The sequence below is a fragment of the Tenebrio molitor genome, chromosome X, assembly GCF_963966145.1.
Source record: "Tenebrio molitor chromosome X, icTenMoli1.1, whole genome shotgun sequence".
Taxonomy (NCBI): domain Eukaryota; kingdom Metazoa; phylum Arthropoda; class Insecta; order Coleoptera; family Tenebrionidae; genus Tenebrio; species Tenebrio molitor.
In genome coordinates this window covers 8,842,277-8,862,496 of record NC_091055.1, presented here as the reverse complement: position 1 = coordinate 8,862,496, position 20,220 = coordinate 8,842,277, and the positions used below count along the sequence as shown (strand labels likewise).

At 39.6% G+C, this 20,220-nt stretch overlaps 3 protein-coding genes across 13 annotated transcripts; 1 reads left to right on the top strand and 2 right to left on the bottom strand.

Annotated features, from left to right (window-relative positions):
• The first annotated feature begins 233 nt into the window (after window positions 1–233).
• Window positions 234–20,172, top strand: LOC138139929 (nuclear protein MDM1). Of its 10 annotated transcripts, none has more exons than XM_069060524.1 (16): window positions 234–379; window positions 14,440–14,948; window positions 15,007–15,109; window positions 15,185–15,241; window positions 15,302–15,432; window positions 16,016–16,147; window positions 16,244–16,448; window positions 16,513–16,781; window positions 17,550–17,688; window positions 17,740–17,913; window positions 17,967–18,098; window positions 18,406–18,567; window positions 18,669–18,890; window positions 18,954–19,067; window positions 19,130–19,187; window positions 19,577–20,172. In XM_069060524.1, exons 2-15 carry the CDS (start codon window positions 14,892–14,894, stop codon window positions 19,153–19,155), a joined length of 1,923 nt encoding a protein of 640 aa, XP_068916625.1. In that variant the 5' UTR covers window positions 234–379; window positions 14,440–14,891; the 3' UTR covers window positions 19,156–19,187; window positions 19,577–20,172. The 10 variants fall into 10 exon arrangements, 9 of the variants coding, with proteins under 9 accessions (XP_068916625.1, XP_068916621.1, XP_068916623.1 ...); XM_069060520.1 differs by having other exon boundaries at window positions 17,418–17,688; XM_069060521.1 differs by lacking the exon at window positions 234–379 and adding an exon at window positions 13,021–13,160 and having other exon boundaries at window positions 17,418–17,688.
• Window positions 537–9,572, bottom strand: LOC138139931 (uncharacterized). 2 transcript variants are annotated; one of them, XM_069060531.1, is made up of 10 exons: window positions 9,433–9,572; window positions 9,163–9,375; window positions 3,596–3,779; window positions 2,546–2,730; window positions 2,191–2,492; window positions 1,760–2,079; window positions 1,560–1,711; window positions 1,125–1,511; window positions 943–1,068; window positions 537–860 (listed from the first exon to the last, which is right to left on the bottom strand). In XM_069060531.1, the coding sequence occupies exons 2-10, from the start codon at window positions 9,215–9,217 to the stop codon at window positions 751–753; spliced, it is 1,821 nt and encodes a 606-aa protein (XP_068916632.1). In that variant the 5' UTR covers window positions 9,218–9,375; window positions 9,433–9,572; the 3' UTR covers window positions 537–750. The 2 variants fall into 2 exon arrangements, with proteins under 2 accessions (XP_068916632.1, XP_068916631.1); XM_069060530.1 differs by lacking the exon at window positions 9,433–9,572 and having other exon boundaries at window positions 9,163–9,396.
• Window positions 9,497–12,950, bottom strand: LOC138139932 (delta(24)-sterol reductase-like). Its single transcript, XM_069060532.1, has 6 exons — window positions 12,762–12,950; window positions 12,171–12,326; window positions 11,632–12,120; window positions 11,442–11,585; window positions 10,995–11,386; window positions 9,497–9,738 (listed from the first exon to the last, which is right to left on the bottom strand). The coding sequence occupies exons 1-6, from the start codon at window positions 12,948–12,950 to the stop codon at window positions 9,585–9,587; spliced, it is 1,524 nt and encodes a 507-aa protein (XP_068916633.1). The 3' UTR covers window positions 9,497–9,584.
• Window positions 20,173–20,220: the final 48 nt, after the last annotated feature.

Below are 20,220 nucleotides of genomic sequence, written 5' to 3'. Positions count from 1 at the left end.
ACTTCAGGTAAATATATTTAAGGCGACAATCTCATAAACATGTAAATATTCAAAAGATTTTCCCGAAAGCAGCGATGGGTCGTGGGTTACTGGGTAGAACCGAGAATGGCAAATCATGATTAGGTACGGATTAATAATAATCAATCAATTAACGATTAGTTAAATCATAATTATAAAATACGTGTTGTGGAATATTTTGATGTGCTATCACGCACTGATGCAGGAACTTGCACCACTCTCCGTTAACCTTGGAATTAAATATGGGGAGTTTGCTTAAAACATGTGACAATAAACATCTCTTGATAAGGAAGGATAATTCCTCAGCTAGTCGTGGTATTACCTTACACTCATCAGGTGTTCTTCTATCAAAGTGAATTTTGTAAGCATAACTTTGTTTGTATTGTCTCCTGCTAACTGTAAAATGATGAAATCATCACATTTTTTTAGTATTTTTCTAGTCTGCCGAAGCAATTACATATTTTTATTTTGCAAAGTGCAAAGATCGTTTTTAATTCGTCTAAAGAAAACACATACACTATTAAGTATTTCTTTTATTTATTTAAATATAAATAATTTACATCACAATAGTGTATAATGATCAGGCGCTGCTGCTCCCAGAGCAAGTCATAGTCGTAAAATAAATTAATTATAAAAATGGTCGATTTGCGAACAGTTCTTATAAGTATTTTGGCAAGAAGAACTTAATTTAAGTACGTATAAATACACGCTAAGTCTCTCGATTTCGTTTTCTCACAGAAAATGTTTAAGTATATATATAATTATACACATTAAGTACATTGCTTTAACCGTACTGGCTGAACTTGTATTGTTATTGTTCTTTGTCTCTGCTCCTGTCGTGTCTGAAACAAAAACGCACCATAATTATGTGCTGACAATTGTTGTTTTTTTTTTTTTTTGTCACATAATAATAAGTGCAATTACCAAAATTCCGCACTTTGGTTGTAGACTTGACCGTCGGCAATATACTAACAGTGGGCCTCCTGGGATCTGACGGGATCTTTGTAGAAGTTCTCGTACTGGGTGGGTTGCGGGGCGTTGTATAATTACCTATAATTAAAAATCCACAATAAAAGATATCGCGAAAAGATCGTCGCAATAATTACATGTATATATGCTAGTTTTATTCAGTTGCATTCCGTAATGCAGAGGATCTATATGTCTTTGGCAATGTTCTCCCGCTTCCTTGATATAAATTTCTCTATTCGACATTTTCACGCCAACAAAGCATTCATACGTTCCCGCGGCTACATCACGTCTTTGTGTATAAGTGTACAGATATTCTGACTCTCTCCAGTGTCCCAGACATCTATATTCACGCTCCTCGTAGATCTCGTTCGTTTTACAATGGGACACTTGGTAGTACATCAGTTCGGAAGTGTCACAGTCTGACCAGAGTTTGGCACATAAATCTTCACCATCTGGGATCACACCAACGTACTCCCCTGAAATCGGACACTTACCCGAAGGCATTTCATCTATCATGTCGGTTCCTGAAACAGCTAAATCAGACAAGTCCCACGAGTGATTGTCCCACCTACGCCCTTGAGTTATCCACGAATCGTCTTGGAAATTGTCGTCTGAACACAATACAAACACATCTTTGGTGGTGCTAGCATTCGACCCTAACTGAAATTCTAATATATTGTTGCTTCTCTTGACAATACGCATGCAGTTGTAGCGTTCCTCGTCGCTAAAACATTGACATTAGACGTGCGGATCGACACTCTCACATTCCTACCATTGTGTCCTGCTGAAGATCAGGTATTTATTGTCGTCTTCCCGAACGCCAACGCATTTGATGGTGTAAGTTTTAAACGAGGAGTGGTCTTTGTATATCATTGTATCATCGTCAACACGAACGTGTTCCCAATTGCCGTGCATCCACTTTGGGAAACTGCAAGTTCCGAAGGACGCTTCCGCGGGCCAAGGATTTTCGGCTCGTGGGGTCAACGAGAAGGTCTCGAAGCCGTGCGTCGCATTGATCAAGTCGGTCGTACAGGTGGAATCGCGACTCAAAGCCATTTGGATGTCGCCGGTTCGATACTCGTGGTTATACAACTGCAGAAAAATGTACCGGAGTGTTGAAATGTTTCGAAGCTATCGTCCTGCGGTCACGTCTCAACTTGACTTGGCAAGTGGAGGTGACGACAGCACACTTTGGAAACTTACGGCGCAACGATATTTCGGTTTTTGGCCGTTGCTTTGTCTGTTGTTGTCGGCGAAAATCAGATAATTCTCGTTGTTGGGGCCGCTCCAGCTTGCCAAGCACTCGAACTTGAGATCGACGACGTTCGGAGTGGCAGTGCAGCCTCTCAATCGGAAGTTGAGGATCGAACCGGAAGGACAAGAGTCCATTGTGGAGTCGTATCCCGTGCATTCGTTCGGCTGCGCAGGGTTGTTACTTTTATACGTGATAGAGTACTTGCCGTCGATTGGACAGTATTCTTTTCTGGTGTACAAACCGCTCTTTTCTACAATAACGCCCTTGTAACATAAATGTGATATGCATCTTAGGTTAACTCACTGAATAACAATATTTCCGCTGCTTCACGATTTGCTAAGGATTCTTCGGAAGGACAATTTTCTTCCGCTAACTTTTCGGTAGTGTAACATTTCGAAATAATTTCCTGATTTAATGTAAACACTTGTAAAACGTTGGCAGATCGCAATTTCAGGTGTAAACACCGAATACAACTTGTTTCCCTGTAGCTATTAAACGCGTTAATTAAGTCGAAGCGAGTTAACTAAGCCACCTCAGCCGGGTTCATGTGAATTGACATGAATGAACCGTTTTAGCAGCAACGATTGTTCCATCGGTATTCCTATTATTTAAGATTTTTTTTCAAGATCCGGAAGAGATTAGTCGAACCCCACATGGACATGGCCACTAAACATATCATGCCCACTACTGATGGGTTAAAGTGGTTTTTGACCTTCGCCTTCAAAAATGGCAATTAAAAAGTTTAATAACCCCACTAGTCTGCTAAATTTATTTCTTTAATGATAATAAAAAGAGCAAAGATACATTTCCGTTCATTATCCAGGCGATTATAAGAAAAAAAAATGTGCGGATAGCTCTTACTATGAAAATTAATAATTGAACTGAATTAATGAACAGGAGACAAAACTTGTTTACATAATGAGGATGTGTTGGTCATTATACGTTTTAATCTCTTTTTAACCCCGGAATGATGACGCCTAGTAAAAAAAGTATAAACTGAGTGTAACAATCAGGTAACGTGATTTCTTCAGAATTTATTAGCAAAATGTCTTTCGGATTTCCTGACGCTCTGATTTTTTATCGTCGGCAATCAAAGTTTTTTGGGTTTCGAATACATTTCCACTCGGTAAATATCAATTTTCAATGTCAGCGTGTTACGTAGAGCATGTCCAAATAATTTGACTGGTTTTTTAGGCGGTTATTATGCACTAATAAGAACGGACGACCATTTGGTCGAGCCCGACATTAAAAAGGATTTGTCGGGTGCCGAAGTTGTGTAAATATCCCAAACCGCAAGCGTTTCTGGTCGAAATACCGATGGAATTGGTTTATGGGTCGGAATGTTTGACATACTTGAGCATGAGTATGAAATTGTTGTTCCCCTTGCGTCGGTGGCAGTTGCCCCATATGGGGATCGAGACGGAGGTGACATTGACGGTGGTGTATTGTACTCCTGTGCCTAGGTTTGTGGTGGTTTGCATGACGAATTCCCCTTGAAATTGTTGAGGGAAATAGCACACGGCGTCCGAGTCGCCCCCTGAAACAGCAAAATTAAATTGTTTTTCCTCTCGCCTGGTCGATCAAGCATTTCGGTCTAGAACAAATTCGGAATTTGAACAACGCTTTGCTGAGTTGTGACAATTCAACGGGAACGGGGCCTAGATGTTTGTTTTTGGTTGCGGTTATTAGTGATTTGGCCTTAATGAGGGGTAATAAGATTGTGCTATACTACCATCTACTTTCGCATAAGAATGGACTGTAGTATGGATGGATTGTTATGGTCCGATGAACGCAAAGTCACCGACCGGCAGTGCGACGAAGCCTGGCGAGTTACCACAGTTATTGCTGCTAAGAGATAATGGGATGGTAGGTACCCCGGATCCTGTTTGCTCGTTTCCGTCCTTGTGGAGATTCCACCGACGATATCCGGTGAATACTTGCAATACCGGTTTAGATGTTCTGGATACCGGGATGCTGGACTTAATTATTACCACTTTCTCCGCCCAGTTCATCAATCTATTTCTAATTTACGGCGCTCGAAAACGATCGACTAGTCCAACAGGATTCACTTTCCTGATGAACTTACTCTATTAGACGGCTGCAAAATGAATGCCAAAGAGTCCAACAACAACCGGAACAATATCAAAAAGGATGCAATAAATACTCCTTTGACACGATACTAGATGCAAGCAGTTTCGGTTTTCAATACTCGACCGCCAAGTGCATTCCTCTACCTGCCTCCACGTTTGCTTCAAACCGTTTTCAACAATTTTACGCACTCGCTAGCCGTATAATTAATTAAAAACAAAAAGCGTTACTTGGCGCCACTAAAAAACAAAACAAACAATCGTTCGATCTTAATTCTATGAAATTTCTAGACCTCGAACCCCACTGATGGTCATCATCACCATCTTCATCTTGATTCCTATTACGTAAATGTAATTAAGCTGTAATTGGTTTATACAACAGCCAAATATATGTCATAACAATCTGACTTCAAGAATTTGTATGAAATATTCACACAACAATTCAATTTTAGAAATGCTCATTATTTCTTCACCGTTGGACCTGTCGGTTCTTCGAAACTCAACTCCTTTACGGTATTGCATCCGAGGAATTCAAGAGTTAATAAAAATACTTGATTGTGTTCACAGTTTTTGCGTTTGAAAAAAGGAACACAATGTTCTGTTCTGTGAAAACCATAATGTGAATAGTACCTACTCGACCCAGAGTAACGTATAATTGTAGAATTTATACATTTTTTTAAATTAATTAAGATATACTCGTACATACATAGGCATACATATATAATCTGTGCCAAAATCAAAAAACCATCAGCATTCCATTCTAATCGTCATTAGTTACCATTAAGTCAGTGGGTTTTTCAGGTATTTTTATCAACATTTTTGGTTTTGAAAACGTCGAACTTGCACTTAAATTAACCAAATAACAAAAATTACTAAATCTAGTGATTCTTGTATTTGACAACGTAAGGTAACAGGTGTTTTTTTTTTTTAATTTTACCATTTGAAAATGTTAAATCTAGTGATTTTTTTTATTCGACAATCTAAGTCAATATTTTTATTTTGGCACATGCTATACCTATGTGTCACAACTGTGTTTACTTCCCGTTTGTGGAAGCTTACGAAACATGTCACTGTCACTGCTGTCAAGTTTAACCTCCAATTTGTGATTAACTATCTTTGTTTTTAATTTTGTACTCAATTTTCAAAACTAACAATAGCTAATGTTACAAAATGGTTTATTCAACTGTACAAAAGACATTTATACCAGACAGTTATTTTCGTAACGGGTGCAAGATCAACGCTACAGTGGTTTGTCATTTAGGTAGATACCGAAGTATGACATATGCGTTCACCAAACATTTTAAATCACTCCTGATCAAATTTTTATTTAGACATTCGACGTATATAGGAGTATAGATAGGGCAAAATTATTTACAAAAAAAATTATAATTAGGTATAATTAGTGGGTTAAACTTGAAATATTGTTTGTTCAAATAATGATTAAATTCACAAAATATTAGGCACACCTAAAATTACCATTTGTTTTCCCCGTTTCGTGCAATAAATCGTAATTTATCTAAACGGCAAAATAAATTTCAATTTATATCTTCTTTGCCATAAAAACTTCTCGAATATTTAGGAGGAGTAAAACAACGTTCTGCAAACCTTGAAACGCCTAATTTTCATAAGATAAAAGCCCACCTTAAAGCTGCATCACCTTTATTGAAACAACAAACTAAAGGAATATCGAATCGCAAGTTTTAAATATATTTAAATTTGTGAGGGTATTACCGCTTATAAAACGATATTGATAGGACGTAAAGTGAAAATTATGAACTATGCAGGTAGTTGTTACACAAAATTGATCAAAAATGATAGCTTTCAATTTATATTTTTAAATTTGTAGACTGTGAAACCTAAAATCTGTAATTTCTGGTGCTACAATGAATTAGATTTTGATGTTAAAATTTATTAGATTTTAATATTAAAATGTGAGACGATGATTGTATTTATGTAAAATTATTAGGTAGGCGTTAATTTTTGTTGTTATCTGTGACCAAACATTTACGAGCACATTAAACATGCATACCAAGTGATTCGTAAAATAAACTGAATTTGAGTGTTGTTCGTGTAAATAATAATAATGAAATGAATGATGAGATTATCATTGTAATTATTTGAGGACTATAGGTGCAGTGCGCATTCCTCGGGATTCATTGTTGTTAAACAAGTTTATTAAATTAATGTAGATCGAGTATTTATGCATAATCGAGAACAAAAATGTCTATCTATCTATTGACGTTCAATTTGTTTGCTTCGATGAGTTCGCGAGACTGTCCTAGATGTTGTTAAAATTGTTTCAACATCGACAAAAAACACAATTCCAGTGTTCCACTCAACCAAAACTCCGGTTTTTTAACGTTAAATGGCGTTTATTACTATTTTTAGTTGTTTCAAATTGTAAATTGCCGTATCCTGAAAAAATGGAGCTGGTTTTACTTGTAAAAAAACCAGATGCAGTCTTGCTGCAGACTTAATTCCGCCCATTAAAATACGTAAGCCTTAAGATTAGGTAGCATAGGTAGGTACTACAATTACAGGCAGGTGTTCAACTGATTTAGAACGGCCTCTTTAAATGAAACACAGGTAGTTCGAATACCAGAATAGAATTACTTTACCTGCCCCTGCCTTTCACAATTTTGTAGTAAATAAACACATAACTGTGCACCCCAAAAGCGATATTTTTCGTAGTTTGTGTTGAACGGAACACCAAAAAATATAAAATACACTTTACGGCGAATGATCGATCGGAAATGCTCATGTGTGTAGCAGATAATCCAAATTGTCTCAATGGGTGGCTCCGGTCGCACCACGGGCCCCAAAAATGATAAATCGCGGCCCATTCATCACACAGATTCCTTCAAAATGTGATTCCGCCGGCGAACAATGTCGGCTAAAATGTGAACGCACTTTAACGGATTAAGCCGATATTTGAATAGATCGTTGATAATATCGGATGGAAGCTAATTAGAAGTTTAAGTCGCAGCCTTAATTACCCCGGATTAAAGTAAATGGGGAAATGCAGTAATAATCTCTTTGTTCGTTAAATGGAGTGAAAAAATTACAAACCGTAACGAAATATGACGCAAAATGCAAATATACTTCTCGGTTCCTTGGTAAAGTAACGCTTCCTTGTTGAAGGTAAAGAGAAAATCGTTGAGAACAAATCATGTTGAGAGAGGGTGGGTCACTGAATTAACATGCGGTAACAAGTTCGAGTTGGTTGTTTCTGTACCCATTTCATTCCATGAATTCTTTCCTCCTACTAAGGAGCACCCACACCGACGTGAAAATATTACCATAAGCGACTATAACATTGTTGAACAGTACGGCGCACGGAATACTTAAATTTTATTCCAAAACATTAACCCCACTTCATAGCGATTTTTTACGTGTTTCGCAAACCAATTATTGTTGATGCTAACTGATAAAACATAATTCGGTACCTACGACCGGAAAAAAATCGCCCTCTAGGTAAACACACACCAGGCCTTAACCGTCTGTTTGCTCACATTATTATCATTATTACGTGTTAATTTTGATAGCGTTTACATAACAAATGATGCTCAGCGACCCCGAGTTAACAACGATTAATAATGCTGTCACGTTCTTTGACAACCTTTTTCATTCTTCTGGTGCCAACATCGACGAACTGAAATTACATTAGGTCACACTAATATTTTTTTTAAGTTAAATAAAATACAACAAAACAATCTCACATATTTTAGTTTTTTACGGTTAGATTAAAATATCCAACGTACAACAAAACTAGGATTTTGCTTAACACAGCCAGGGATGCACGACTTCATTTATTTGGGCTTAGCCTCGGAACAAAGGACAAAGCTTATTTTATCCAGGAATGCGTCCAGCGTTCGGCTTATTTTTAAACCAGAAGTCGAGGGTTAAATCTTTATGCTGAATGTGAACAAGAGGCACAAGAGCGCCGCTCTGTCGAAATGCCCATTTTGGTTGGTGCGAACTTCACCGAATTTGTGCGGTCCATCGGCCTACGTCATATTACGTCATATGTCAAAAAATCTCGTTAAGGAAAGATTACTTGTTCAATTTGTCGGGAGAGGAATATTAAACAACGTGAAAATGCATATTTGTATAACAAGAGTTGTATCGTAATTTGATTGTAGCAGCGGCACCAGAATTATAGTGCATTTACACTTACGCATTGTAGTTCGTCACTTGAGCAATCATTTATATTACTCAGTTATTTCTTAGGTTTACAAACCTACATATCTCCATATGATTAACGATTACTGTTGGATCATTGTTTCATTAAAACGCACACTAACTGTTCGATGGTAATTTTATGACGGTAGATGCAAGTTTTGTGATAAATATTTTTCCATGGCTTTCAAAGTCATATCTTGTTCTGGTTTTTAAAGATGAAAAATTTGAACGAACAATGCACATTTTTAATGAATCATTGCCGACATCCAAGTACGAATCGAGGAAGTGGTAATTGGATAATTGTCTAGTCTTGTTACTTTTTTTTTTTTTAAAAGGTAACGGTAGAAGGACAAATTTATTTAGTCATTTGTGTTATTCAAATTCGATAAGATTGATTTGTCAATAATGTGAGTTGTGTATAATATTGTCGTTTTTTATTGATGGATGACGAAGATGCGTCAGGTGTTGTGATTAGATTCCCATTATCTGCCGGTAATTCTTCTGTAATTGTAAGAGTGAAGTGATAGGAGCGATTGTCTGATGGGAACAGATGATGATGAAGAGCAAAAATTAGTTTAGTCAGCGAGAAGGAATGTGAATTCGAGGAATAAATAAATAAATAATATCTAATATTAATCACTGCACACTTACATAGCGAGAGGAGCGCAGCCAAAAACAGTGTCACTTTCACATAGAAGATGTCCATGATAGAAGTCAGGGGCGGCTCAGCACATGGGTTGGAGCACTCACGAATGCCACCGAGCAATAGTTCCGAGCGGGCCGAAGGCTGTGACGTCTCTGGTCGGCCCCGGGGGTGGCAGGTAGAGGAGACACGACAGGTGCACGACGTGCTTTAGACGCAACCTAATTGAATGAACCGGCCGGAGTTATGAATGAAACACGAAGAACAAGCCCACTGACCAGCTAGTACTGAGTCGCGGGCGCAAGCGCATTCAAATCTACTCGGGACCACAAAAACCACTCGTTTCTTTAAACATTCTTTATTTCTCTAATGATGGCCACCGGCCGTGACTTCCTCGAACGAGATGACTCCAATCTCCGCTGATTTTTTGCTACTCCCTCGCGCTCCTGTTCACTTTGTCGTAGACCTCGGCGAAGGCAGATTTGCATCCCAGACTGGCCCTTAACTTGTCGTAGAGTGTGTGGTCGAACATCCGCCGGAATTCCGCCCTTGACATGTAAGTGTCGGCGTACAACATCTGAAACCTGATCAACCCCAACTGAATTAATACGCCAACGCAAACAAACAAGGGATGGCCAAGAGACTACGTTAGACCCCAGCGCACCCCGACTCGACATTACTAAAAGTACTACTTTTGGAAACATGAAAATGACTCGTTCCATTTCTGCCAGTGTAATGCAACAAGCAACGATGATTCAATCAACTTTTATTTTAAGAAAAAATACACTCGTCAAGCTTTTTCTCACGTTGGAATTCCAGTAATTCCACTTGCACGTGACACAAATTATTCGTCATAAAGTGCGATATTCGCAAGTTATTCCGATTCATTTATGCGAATTTTGTAAAACTGGTCTCTTCTCGACCAATAGTAAATGAGTAAGATAGCGGCATTGTTATTAAAGTTATCGAAATGCGGTTTTTACAAGGTTACAGTGATGATTCGAACGTTCGAAATGATTAACATATGATACAGTCACTCATCTTTTGTTCTCAATACGAAACCTAAAATGAGTGTCATAAATGTTAATAATTTTAACATTAACAAATAACAGTTTTATGTAAGTAATTGTTTCTTATAAACCTTAAGTCAAAAAACAATTCGTCAAATTTTACTACAGATCTAGAATAAAAAAGAAGACTATAAAATATGGAATGACATATTATACGGTGTGATCAAGAATGACTGAGTCTGTTGGTAACAATGAAATTTGGCAAATTTGAAATTTACCATCAAAGATTCATTTTTGTAATATGTAGCATAAACATAACCGGCATAACCAAAAATGTTTTTAGTGTCGTCTCAAGTTAAAAAATTCAGTCACCGCAAATTACGAGACAAAAAACACCAGCACTTTTCAACTGGTTCATTGCCAACAGACTCAGTCATTGTTGATCACCCCGTATTAATCAATGTAAATAACGAGCGTTCAAAAAAATGTGTGTTCAAGCAGGCCTTGCTTCTTCTCTTTTACAAACGCAGGTCGTCTTTGACATCTCCTTCAAATACATAACCTTACTTAAAATGGTATATTCTTACTAAATAGGTACTATAAAAAAAATTGAAAGTATCTGTACAAAACGTAGAAACTAAAAAAGTGGATACGATTGTTGACTGAAAAGTGAAAACGTTGCTAAAATTGGTTATAAAAATTCTACAAAGGAATTTTAACAATTTTTGATAACAATTTGGACTTTCTTAAATATGAAAAGCAAAAAAAAACGACTTGAAAAACCTACCAAATTTCTTTTTAAATAGGATTTTCAACAGAAGCCTACTCACCCGTTGACGTTCATGACATATTTTTCAATTTCTCTCGTCGATTGTCTTGCTGAAAAGTTGGTAGCTTTGGGAACCCCGTAAACCCCAATATCAACATATATCGGAGGTGTTTCGTTAGTTCGCGGATTTTTTGGAGGGTGTACCATCCCCGGATTTGCAGGAAGCTTGAAAGGACAGACCCACATCGGATATATCTCGAGTACTTCATGAAACTTTTCAATACTAGGTTTGAGTGTTTCTATTGGTACCAGCATATCTTGAATCACGTGATTGTTTTCGTAAAGTTTGGTCACAGCTTTAGTTTGAGTCAGTTTTAGCAACGACACTTTTGGAGGAACGATCCATCCCAAGAAGTACCTGAACAGTACGTTATTACCGAAAGGAATGATATCCTAAAATACGTGAAATCGAAATTTATTTTAAACTGTCAAAAATTCAGTTCTGAACCTGAAGTTCCCAAAATATAGATCTGGTGTGTCTGTGATAATAATCACGCAGCGGTATATACTCCACGACTGTTTTATTTTTCTTCAACATAGCTTGCACGTGCTTGAAAAACCACGGCTTGTACCATTTACCTATTTCATTTATCTAAAATTCACAAACAACTAAATAATCCTCGACTACACTCCATTACCTTGTCATCTTCAACTGTGTCGATTTGATTCCCCGTCATCAGTACTGCTTCGTCTTTGTTATACACCAGAGTCTCGACAAATTCGTTTTTAGAGTCTTTACTTGCCAATTCTGTCTCACGGGAGATTTCTTCCAGTTGCTGGAGAGGCTGGTAGGTCAACCTGACGTATTTCTTAGCCGGTATCAGTTTAATTTCAACAGCCGTCAATATTCCCAAAGTTCCGTACGACCAAGGTACCGAATAAAACAAATTCGAATTCTCTTTGGCCGAACATGTTACAACGCTACCATCAGACAAAACTAGTTCGTATGCCACACAAACGTGTTGAAACAATCCGAATTTGTGCGAGGATGATTCAATTCCGGTGCCCATAACTAAACCTCCAACTGTCAAATCGTCGAGTTCCGGGACCACAGGAATGGTCCAGCCCAGAGGGTTTAAGGTTGCGGTCAGCTGACCCATCGTAACCAGAGGCTCCACACGTACCGTCTGTTCTTAAAAATTTGTTTTTACAGACCCACTTAGTTGTACCATGTTACCTTCTTTTCCAAATTCACATCTAGAACGTCTACAAGGTTTACTTTGATATTGTACATTGTCTTCTTATATTTAGGTCTTCGAAATGATACAGTTTGCCAACCGGGTCTGGCGGTACACATGAACTGCTTTTTTCCATTTTTGATCCAATTTGTCACCTTAAACAGTATCAATCAACGTGAGATGTATACACAGAAGTTTTTAAAGAACTGTTGTATTTAATTATAATTATTTCTTTTTTTGTTCGACACTGTCAGAATTTGAGAATTTTCTCCCATGTGAACGGATTTTGATAAATGTCACAACTTGTCAAAACGAAACGTCAAGCTAATTTTAAAGGTTTTAAGCGATTTGGAGCCTTTAAAGGGCTCGTCGAACAAAAAAACGTTGTATTGAACTTGTTCGTGTGTAAATTGGGCCTTTTTTGGGACTCCTGGGCCTTTAAAACGGTCGTTTCACTCGCGTTTTAAAATGGCCCACGCGTGCCAAAAAAGGCCCAATTTACACACAAACTCGTCAAATAAACTACTATAAAACAAACGCATCGTTGACGCGCGGTATTTATTCAAAATGTGGAAACGGGTTCAGCTTACCTGGTTTTGTACGTCTTTGACTTTGGAATTGTGTTGCTTGGGAGCGCTGCTCAGTTTAAAAACAATCCAGTTTCGAAAGTACAACCAAATGTCAAAGAAAAATGATGCAGGGAGAAGAAACAAACAAACGAACACCCATCTGTAATTGATTAGGATATATTCAAAAAGGCCATCCGGTTTGTAGGCCATTTTAAATAATCAGACTGATAAAAGTACTGAGTTATCAAGGTTAAAGCAATTGACGGAGTGTTAAGGAACGAACGTACTAGCCGGGTACTGGCTCAGCGCGCATTTGTGACTTTATCGAATAAATTGTTTATATTTACTCGAGATGCTATCCAGTTTTATCTGATTTTTTAATCAGTTTACCATATACCAATGTTGTCGCTCTCGTGTCAGGTGAGATATTTGCTAAAATCAATCAGGAATGCTTCGAATCTACAGACTGGTCGGAAATTTCAATCAATATAATCAAGGCATGTTCCATTCACAGCAGACATTTATTTGCTTTAAATAACCAACACGAATGGAATGATTATCACTATTCTATTTGAAGCAGTTCATTTTGTCTGAATTGTTTATTTGTCACTTTAATTAAGCAAGGAAAGTTAATACAAAAGGTTTACGTCAACTGTAAACAAATGGCGTCTCATTTTCTCATAGATGGTTTGTTTATTAACAAAGAATTCGACACTTCGTAATTTTCTAATAATAATAATAAAAATACGTACTATAATACAGTTTATAGTTTCATGTTCTAAAGTGAAATCAATATATTTTATAAATCTGTTTGTTTTTTTGCACCACTAAAAGATTAGATTTTTATTTACAAATATAGAATCGATAAGAGAAAGTAAGAAAGTAATATAGTTACAAATTGTACAATATTATCGGAATAGATAATGTCTGACCTTTGGAAAAGACTGAATTTTAGGGAACCTTGTCCTGACGTTGCCGATGTTTCGTTTTTGCAGATGGAAAAATATTGAACGTGGTATATTCACCTTAGGTTCATTGATTTTTTATTTCTAATTTCAATTAATGCCGTATCGATCATTATTTACATAATAAATGAGATTATGAGGAAAATTTCTATTAATAGCAATAATTTACAGTTAATCGAGGAATAAAGTATTTAAAATACATATAATAGTATAATGATTTTGGTTTTAATGACTTATAAGTAGGTAAGTCTTGAGCATGCAATTATTTTTAAATCGATTTTAAAAAAAGACTGATTCCGAATCTGATCGATAGAACGGTATTTCGCCAACGAGGTAACAACGAATAAGAAAAGACCCTGGCGAACGCCCATCAGACATTGTAACTTTATCTTGATTAGAGTTATGAATACGAACGGAAGAACTTTGAGTGTCTTGGAAAAGTTTGATTTAGCTTCTGCCGTTATTTTAATTTAGGAATTCCATAAATTCGATAAAAATTAGGTTTTGTGAAGAGGGATTCGAGCGAGCGAAATACCTCAGAAAGGAACGGAATGGGGTCGTAGGAGTAAATAAAAAACTGATAAAGAGGGGTGAGAGGTCAGAACGTCTCGGCCGACCGTTCGCCCTTCATATCCAGAGAATGACATTCTGCCAATCTAGGGTCGTCGACCTCGCACCATAGAATTCGAAAACATTGCAATTCTCGATCATAAATAGGGGTCGGTTGGTTTCAGGTTAATTCTCCGTTCTTTATGGTGGAACGAAGTTGAAATGAACGCGACCGAATAGAATTGAAATAGAGTCCATCAAGCTTTCTTTGTAATTCAAAGTCCTTTTTGTGGATGGCGCTCTAAGTTACGCAATTGGATTTGGAGGAAAAAAACAGTAGCGCAAGTGGCGCAACGACAGAATTGCATGGAGCAGGCGCCCGTCTATTGATTCCTAGGTTGACTTGAGCCGTCGACCAGAGCACGGATTGCCAATAAGGTGGGGCTCCTGTCATGCTGCACGAGCTCTCGAGTCCGTCGAGTCTGCTGGCTCGGTGTTAAGTTTTCGCGACCTACGCCGTCTCCTCTCGCGTTTCTGGCTGACCCCGGAAGTCTTCCGGACGCGGATTCGTCCGGTGTATGGCTTCTTGGCCCGAAGATTACCTGAAAAAAAGTCAAGTGTCCACTCATTAGACCTGATGATTGGCTCATTCTGGAATTTGTGCAGAGCTTGCCCGTCGATGCCTGTCGATAAGGTAAGAACGAGCAATGTTTCCGACGTCTTTCCAGTTTGACGACGGTGTCGAGTTGCAGCTGCACTCCGAGTACCGGAGTACTTACCGATGGCACGAGTACACGGGACCCAGACAAGAAGTGGTGCGGAGACCGCCTCAGCCCAACGCCGCTCCGGCCGCCGGTAAGCCTCTTAACGTGACAGTTTACCAAATCGATAACGCCCCCAGACATCACTTAATCACGTCTTCGCTTTTAGGCGAAAAAACTGATAGTCAACAGTCCTCCAAACAAGAGGACGACGTTCATAACGAATGTAAGTCGATTTCGTGAGTCTGGCGGTTGAAATTTGGCATGATTAAATTTGTGGGTTTAGTGCCAAAACTGGAACCCGCGATGCCTCGGAGGAAGAAGTACCCGGACCTGGCCTATCGCCATCACGAATTTTTGATCAGCGACGGAGAGATCACCGCGAACGGAATGTGCAACACCGAATCTAGAGCTAGGGTAAGTAAGCATTATAGAAATCGTGCACGCACTTCTGCATCTGGTCTTAATAAACAGTCGCGCGTCGCTCAAAAGTAGACCACATTTCCACAGTACTTGTAGGCCATAGATCATCTCTATTCATATTACTGTAACGAATCCAGCTAGAACGCAAACGTAAGTCCGTTCATGTTGAAAATTGAGTGGCAAGGCTATAAGGCTATAATCACTTTGGTGCGTAATATGACCGCCGTCAAGTCAAAATCGCAAGACACAAGTAGTGATTGCACCCGCCGCCGCTCCCGAGGCGTTGTCGTTAGTTAAACCAAAACCCGTAAGTCCAGTAGACCAAGTTGCTCTCTCCGCCTTGCCTGCATGATTATCCCGACTGTCCGGACTGTCGGCCATCGATCGAAAGGGGATCGATGGAGGGCCACCCCCGGCAATCAGTCCAGTAAGAAGCCGTCAGCGCCCATTAGCGGGATCAGTGCTGCATGCGACGGTACATTCGAACTGACAGAACTGGCCGTATCGCCTTATTAAAATGAATACGTTTCCGTTTCGAAGGCATGACTGTAAGAAAATGTATTCATTTTAATTGCAGTCGGAGGAGCGAGGCCCGCACTGGAGGCCTTCCCGGCGCAGCAAGTCGGAGGGACCACGCTGTGGCGCCTACGGGGACGGCATGCGGGAGCGGGAGCGGCGTAGGGAATCGGACCCCGATTTGGAGAACATGGTAATAATAAGACACACGCGACACGCTCACACACCCCTTCATCCGCTTTGATCTTACCATCCGCAACCCCCTCGGTCCATAACCCTTTCTTTCCAGGGACGCGAAACCGGACTTCTCCGGAAGGCCATTTCCAAAATTAGCACTGAATATAGACTCCAATTCGCTTGGCCTCAAGGGCACACTTCACGTAGAGATGCCGCCGGTTCTTCGGCACCTCGTAAATCCCAATCGATGGGAGCCCTAAAACCGGCCACCAATGCTATGGTGCACAAAAAACGCATCGATATGGAAAACAAGGATGGTAAGCATCAAACTCTCCTCTCCCCGCATTACTTACACCCTAAACCGCCATAATGCACTATCAGCCAGTGAACTCGAACCATTAGTCGATGAAAGAAATACTCGTGAAGACAAGACTCACATATTCAAGGATGAATTCAATACCGAATACAAGAAGAAGTTTAGACCCTTCTCCCAGTACGAATACTCCGAAGGCCGATTCACTAAGCGTGGCGCTTCTGCCGAGGACGCCGACGATCAAGGAGGACTAAACTCTTTGCCTCCGCAGTACGAGAAGAACGACTCCTGGTACAGGGAAGTCGTAGAATTGCGTAAAAAAGCCGGAGAATATAAGGTATGACATCAAACGTAATGGACCCGTCTCTCCTGTCATCTTCTCTCCGATTTCTGCGCCATTTGCTCGTTACGAAAATATACATATTATCTCGATTTGCCTTCCATGTCGCGCACACGACCCTACCTAATTTGTATTCCATGCGATGTCCAAAGTATAAATGAATCATAAATGAGGCCGAAATTGTTTTACAAACCGTTCTCTCTCGCTTTTACCGTTTTCGAATGCGAAACCGATCGACCAGAAAATTTCTTTTGATTCTTCAACGATTCATTTGTTCAATTTGGAAACGAAGTTGACACAATCAACACGATTTATCTCTAACATTGCGAAATCGTCTGTTCCACTTGACACAAACAGCCGCAAATTAACGGAACGTCTTTTTTCGTTTTTTATTTGGTAGAAATTAAGAGGGCAGGAGCGATCGTTCATCGTAAAAAAAGCAATTTTCACGATACGATCGATCAAACAAACTATCAATCCCAATTTGTCAACTTGTTGTATTTAGAAAGCATCTGTGAATAATTGATTTAGGGTGAGGGTGTATGCCTTTTTGAATGCCTTACACACAATGCGCTGATTAAAAACAATTTTGCACGTCCGAAACGATTTATTCCATGTGAATATTTGTGACAGCACCGCGGTTGGGGTAGTGAACTTGCTCCAGATAGGCTTTCTGATATATACAATAAGCAAGTTGAACTTTGGGATCAAGTTTCACGGAGAAGTTCTCTATCAGCCTTATCTCTCGCTTCCATGACACACAAGTCCTATACAAAAGAAGAGAAGGAAGTAGATAATAACAACAAAACTTCTCCGTCGAAGGCGGCTCGAAACGCAGAAAATTCTGCTAGAATTGTGCGAGATATGATCAGACATCATTTAGAAAGAACAACCGGAGGTACAGGTACGATCCGTAACCTTAGCGAGAATTTGATTTAAAATCGTAGTTTCGTAGAATTCGACGGTTTAATTTTATCCCCGACTAGAGAAAAGCTCGAACCGACTATTCCGAAAAAGGACGACGACTCGAGAGGTTCCCAGAAGAACAGCCCGAAGAAAAATTCGCCGCTGAAATCGTCGTCGCTGAAGCGTCATAATCAGAAAGCACCGAAAACAGGTCCGAAGAACTGTAAGTCAGCGCTGATAGGAAATTTGCGCAAAGTTGTGGTTTTACTTTTGCAGTACGGTCACAATCTGTCGGTCCGATAACAGACACAACTGAGAAGCGTTCGCCAAAGCGCCAGTCAAGGTCCGCCACTGTAAAAGAAAGAAAATCTTCGACAAATCCAGCTTGCATCAAAAGACCTCGACCTTGTAAGCTCCAGCATGTGATTAAATCGTCAGTGTGTGCCAAGACTCGTGATGTTTGGCTTGGCTCATTTCACTTTGCAATATTCAAACGCTTTCAACGTGCAAAATTCAGTTCGGTCCTCACATCATTTTTTTTTTTTATTTCCGTGAATGTGTGCAGCGCTTTGGAAGCACATCTTATATTGCATGTAGGAAAAAAAAACTATAAGATGACCTTTCACGGTATTATTGCTTCTGCAACTGTTTGGAAATGAACGACTGCACCGTGTGTGGCGATTGTACTGTTAGTAACGAATTTCCGGTGTTTTAGCATCCTTGAACACCACTGCCTCATCCCGATATAAACATAGTTCGGTTCCCTCTAAAACCGAAGACGACAGATTGGCCAAAGCTAATTCAAAATCTCAAAACACTAATGACTTCTCTAAGCAAAAACTAGGGTCTAAACAGTTAGAAAAAGGAAGTTCAGGAGGTAAGAACTAAGGCACGATCCTTGGCACACGCATTGTTACTCTTAACCGGAGCCGCCTCGGTGATACTCTTAATAAAATAATATTGTGTGTGTACCATTAGCGGATCCCCCAAAAGCAGAAATTAATGAGACCGAAGTGAAGACTGCGACTGGAACTGAAGCTCCGGAAATAATTGATTGCGAACCGGTGGTGAAGTCGCCACCGGAGCCTACCAGAGTTAAATCTCCCGAACAAATTTTGATGCGTTCTCCTGATCCCGTCAACTGGACTGTGCCACTGGACACCGGAAAAACTTTTACGGTCACGCAAAACGTCAGGGAGGGTAAAAACGCGCGAGACTGTCACTTCCGTGACAATAATTAACAAAGAAAGTATCGTGTTTCAGGGGACATCAGTAGTCGACCTCATAGCGAAGTAAAAGCCTGGACTCCTCCAGATGTACCCCCTCCTATTGCCCAATCTGCCCCACCGACTTTAACCGATCAAAATAAGGAACAAGGCATGTCGTAAACTTGGACCCGATTTCTGCTTACCGTATTCCATTTGGTTATGTTGCTTTAGGTATGGATTTAGCAGTGAAAGCATGAACTCGGGCCAGGGCAGAGTCATCGCTGCACAGGCAAGTATTCGGCAATTTTATTGCGCAATCGGTCGATTATAACGTTCCCTTTTGGGGGTAATAGGAGTGTCCACTCCCCGACCCCGTTAAACCTATCGATCTCGCGGCAAAAATAACCGACTCAACAACACATTTCTATTTACTCGAAACTAACGCTCGAATTAAAAGGTCACCGCAGGGTGGCCTCGACAAAACATTTATTAACTACAACCCCACGTTTTGTTTGTATCGCATCGCGTCGCGTCGATACTCGATTACCTATTTATACTCGTGACTTCGCACTTTGATGACTTTCGACGTCTTCTGGAAGGATAAACAGTTTTTGGTCTTACCAGATCGAGACTCGAAAGTCATCGGCCGTTATGGTTATTTGGGAAATTGTGTTCCAGCTGAGAGACCTTCAATCAACGGTAGAGCATCCGAGGACCGCTTGTCGGTCCTCCAGCACCAGTGTAGTCGTACGATGGTTCCATCTCAGACTCGTGCAAAATGAGCACCATGCTCATTCCTTCAACAGGGTAGTAGCCAGAAACTGTTGGTGCTCGTAATGGCAACATGGTTTTGTACTAGTTCCGTGGTGTATGTTTTGCAAGGACAAGAACGCGATTAATATATACCACGGCTACATCGCGCCATTTGCTGAACCTTATTTGAGTCGTTTGCCCAGCTTTACCTTTGTAATAATCAACAACTGCTTATGTTCCATGCCATCCGTTTATAAATCCGTCAAGGTGCCAGAAAATCAATTTCGTTCAGTAAATTATGGACGTCCCCTTTATACAAAAATTTGTGATCTCTAATCAGTGCACTCGTGTTTTCTGCCACAAGGAAGTCAGACGAAACTATCTATGGTTGACATATATTCATATATTTTGTGTAGATGCGTTTGCTTGCCAACTCTGGTTAATTTAGTGACATCGAACGCACTTATATTATTTATTATTATTAATCATACAGTAAAGAGTTATATAAAAGTTTCTGTTAACATGTGTTTTTTATTCCACCATCCTTCACCCGTTCCACTTTCTGTTCA

What these genes read in the sequence shown, in the direction of transcription:
- LOC138139931 (XM_069060531.1), bottom strand. Translation starts at nt 9,217, where the DNA reads ATGGACATCTTCTATGTGAAAGTGACACTGTTTTTGGCTGCGCTCCTC. An exon ending in AGCGGAAATATTGTTATTCA is followed by an intron (nt 2,493 to 2,545) that starts GTGAGTTAACCT and finishes GCGTTATTGTAG; the next exon opens with AAAAGAGCGGTTTGTACACC. An exon ending in AACCGAAATATCGTTGCGCC is followed by an intron (nt 2,080 to 2,190) that starts GTAAGTTTCCAA and finishes ATTTTTCTGCAG; the next exon opens with TTGTATAACCACGAGTATCG.
- LOC138139932 (XM_069060532.1), bottom strand. Translation starts at nt 12,950, where the DNA reads ATGGCCTACAAACCGGATGGCCTTTTTGAATATATCCTAATCAATTAC. An exon ending in ACACAGTTGAAGATGACAAG is followed by an intron (nt 11,586 to 11,631) that starts GTAATGGAGTGT and finishes TGTGAATTTTAG; the next exon opens with ATAAATGAAATAGGTAAATG. An exon ending in CTATATTTTGGGAACTTCAG is followed by an intron (nt 11,387 to 11,441) that starts GTTCAGAACTGA and finishes CACGTATTTTAG; the next exon opens with GATATCATTCCTTTCGGTAA.
- LOC138139929 (XM_069060520.1), top strand. Translation starts at nt 14,892, where the DNA reads ATGATTGGCTCATTCTGGAATTTGTGCAGAGCTTGCCCGTCGATGCCT. An exon ending in CAACGCCGCTCCGGCCGCCG is followed by an intron (nt 15,110 to 15,184) that starts GTAAGCCTCTTA and finishes CTTCGCTTTTAG; the next exon opens with GCGAAAAAACTGATAGTCAA. An exon ending in ACCCCGATTTGGAGAACATG is followed by an intron (nt 16,148 to 16,243) that starts GTAATAATAAGA and finishes CTTTCTTTCCAG; the next exon opens with GGACGCGAAACCGGACTTCT.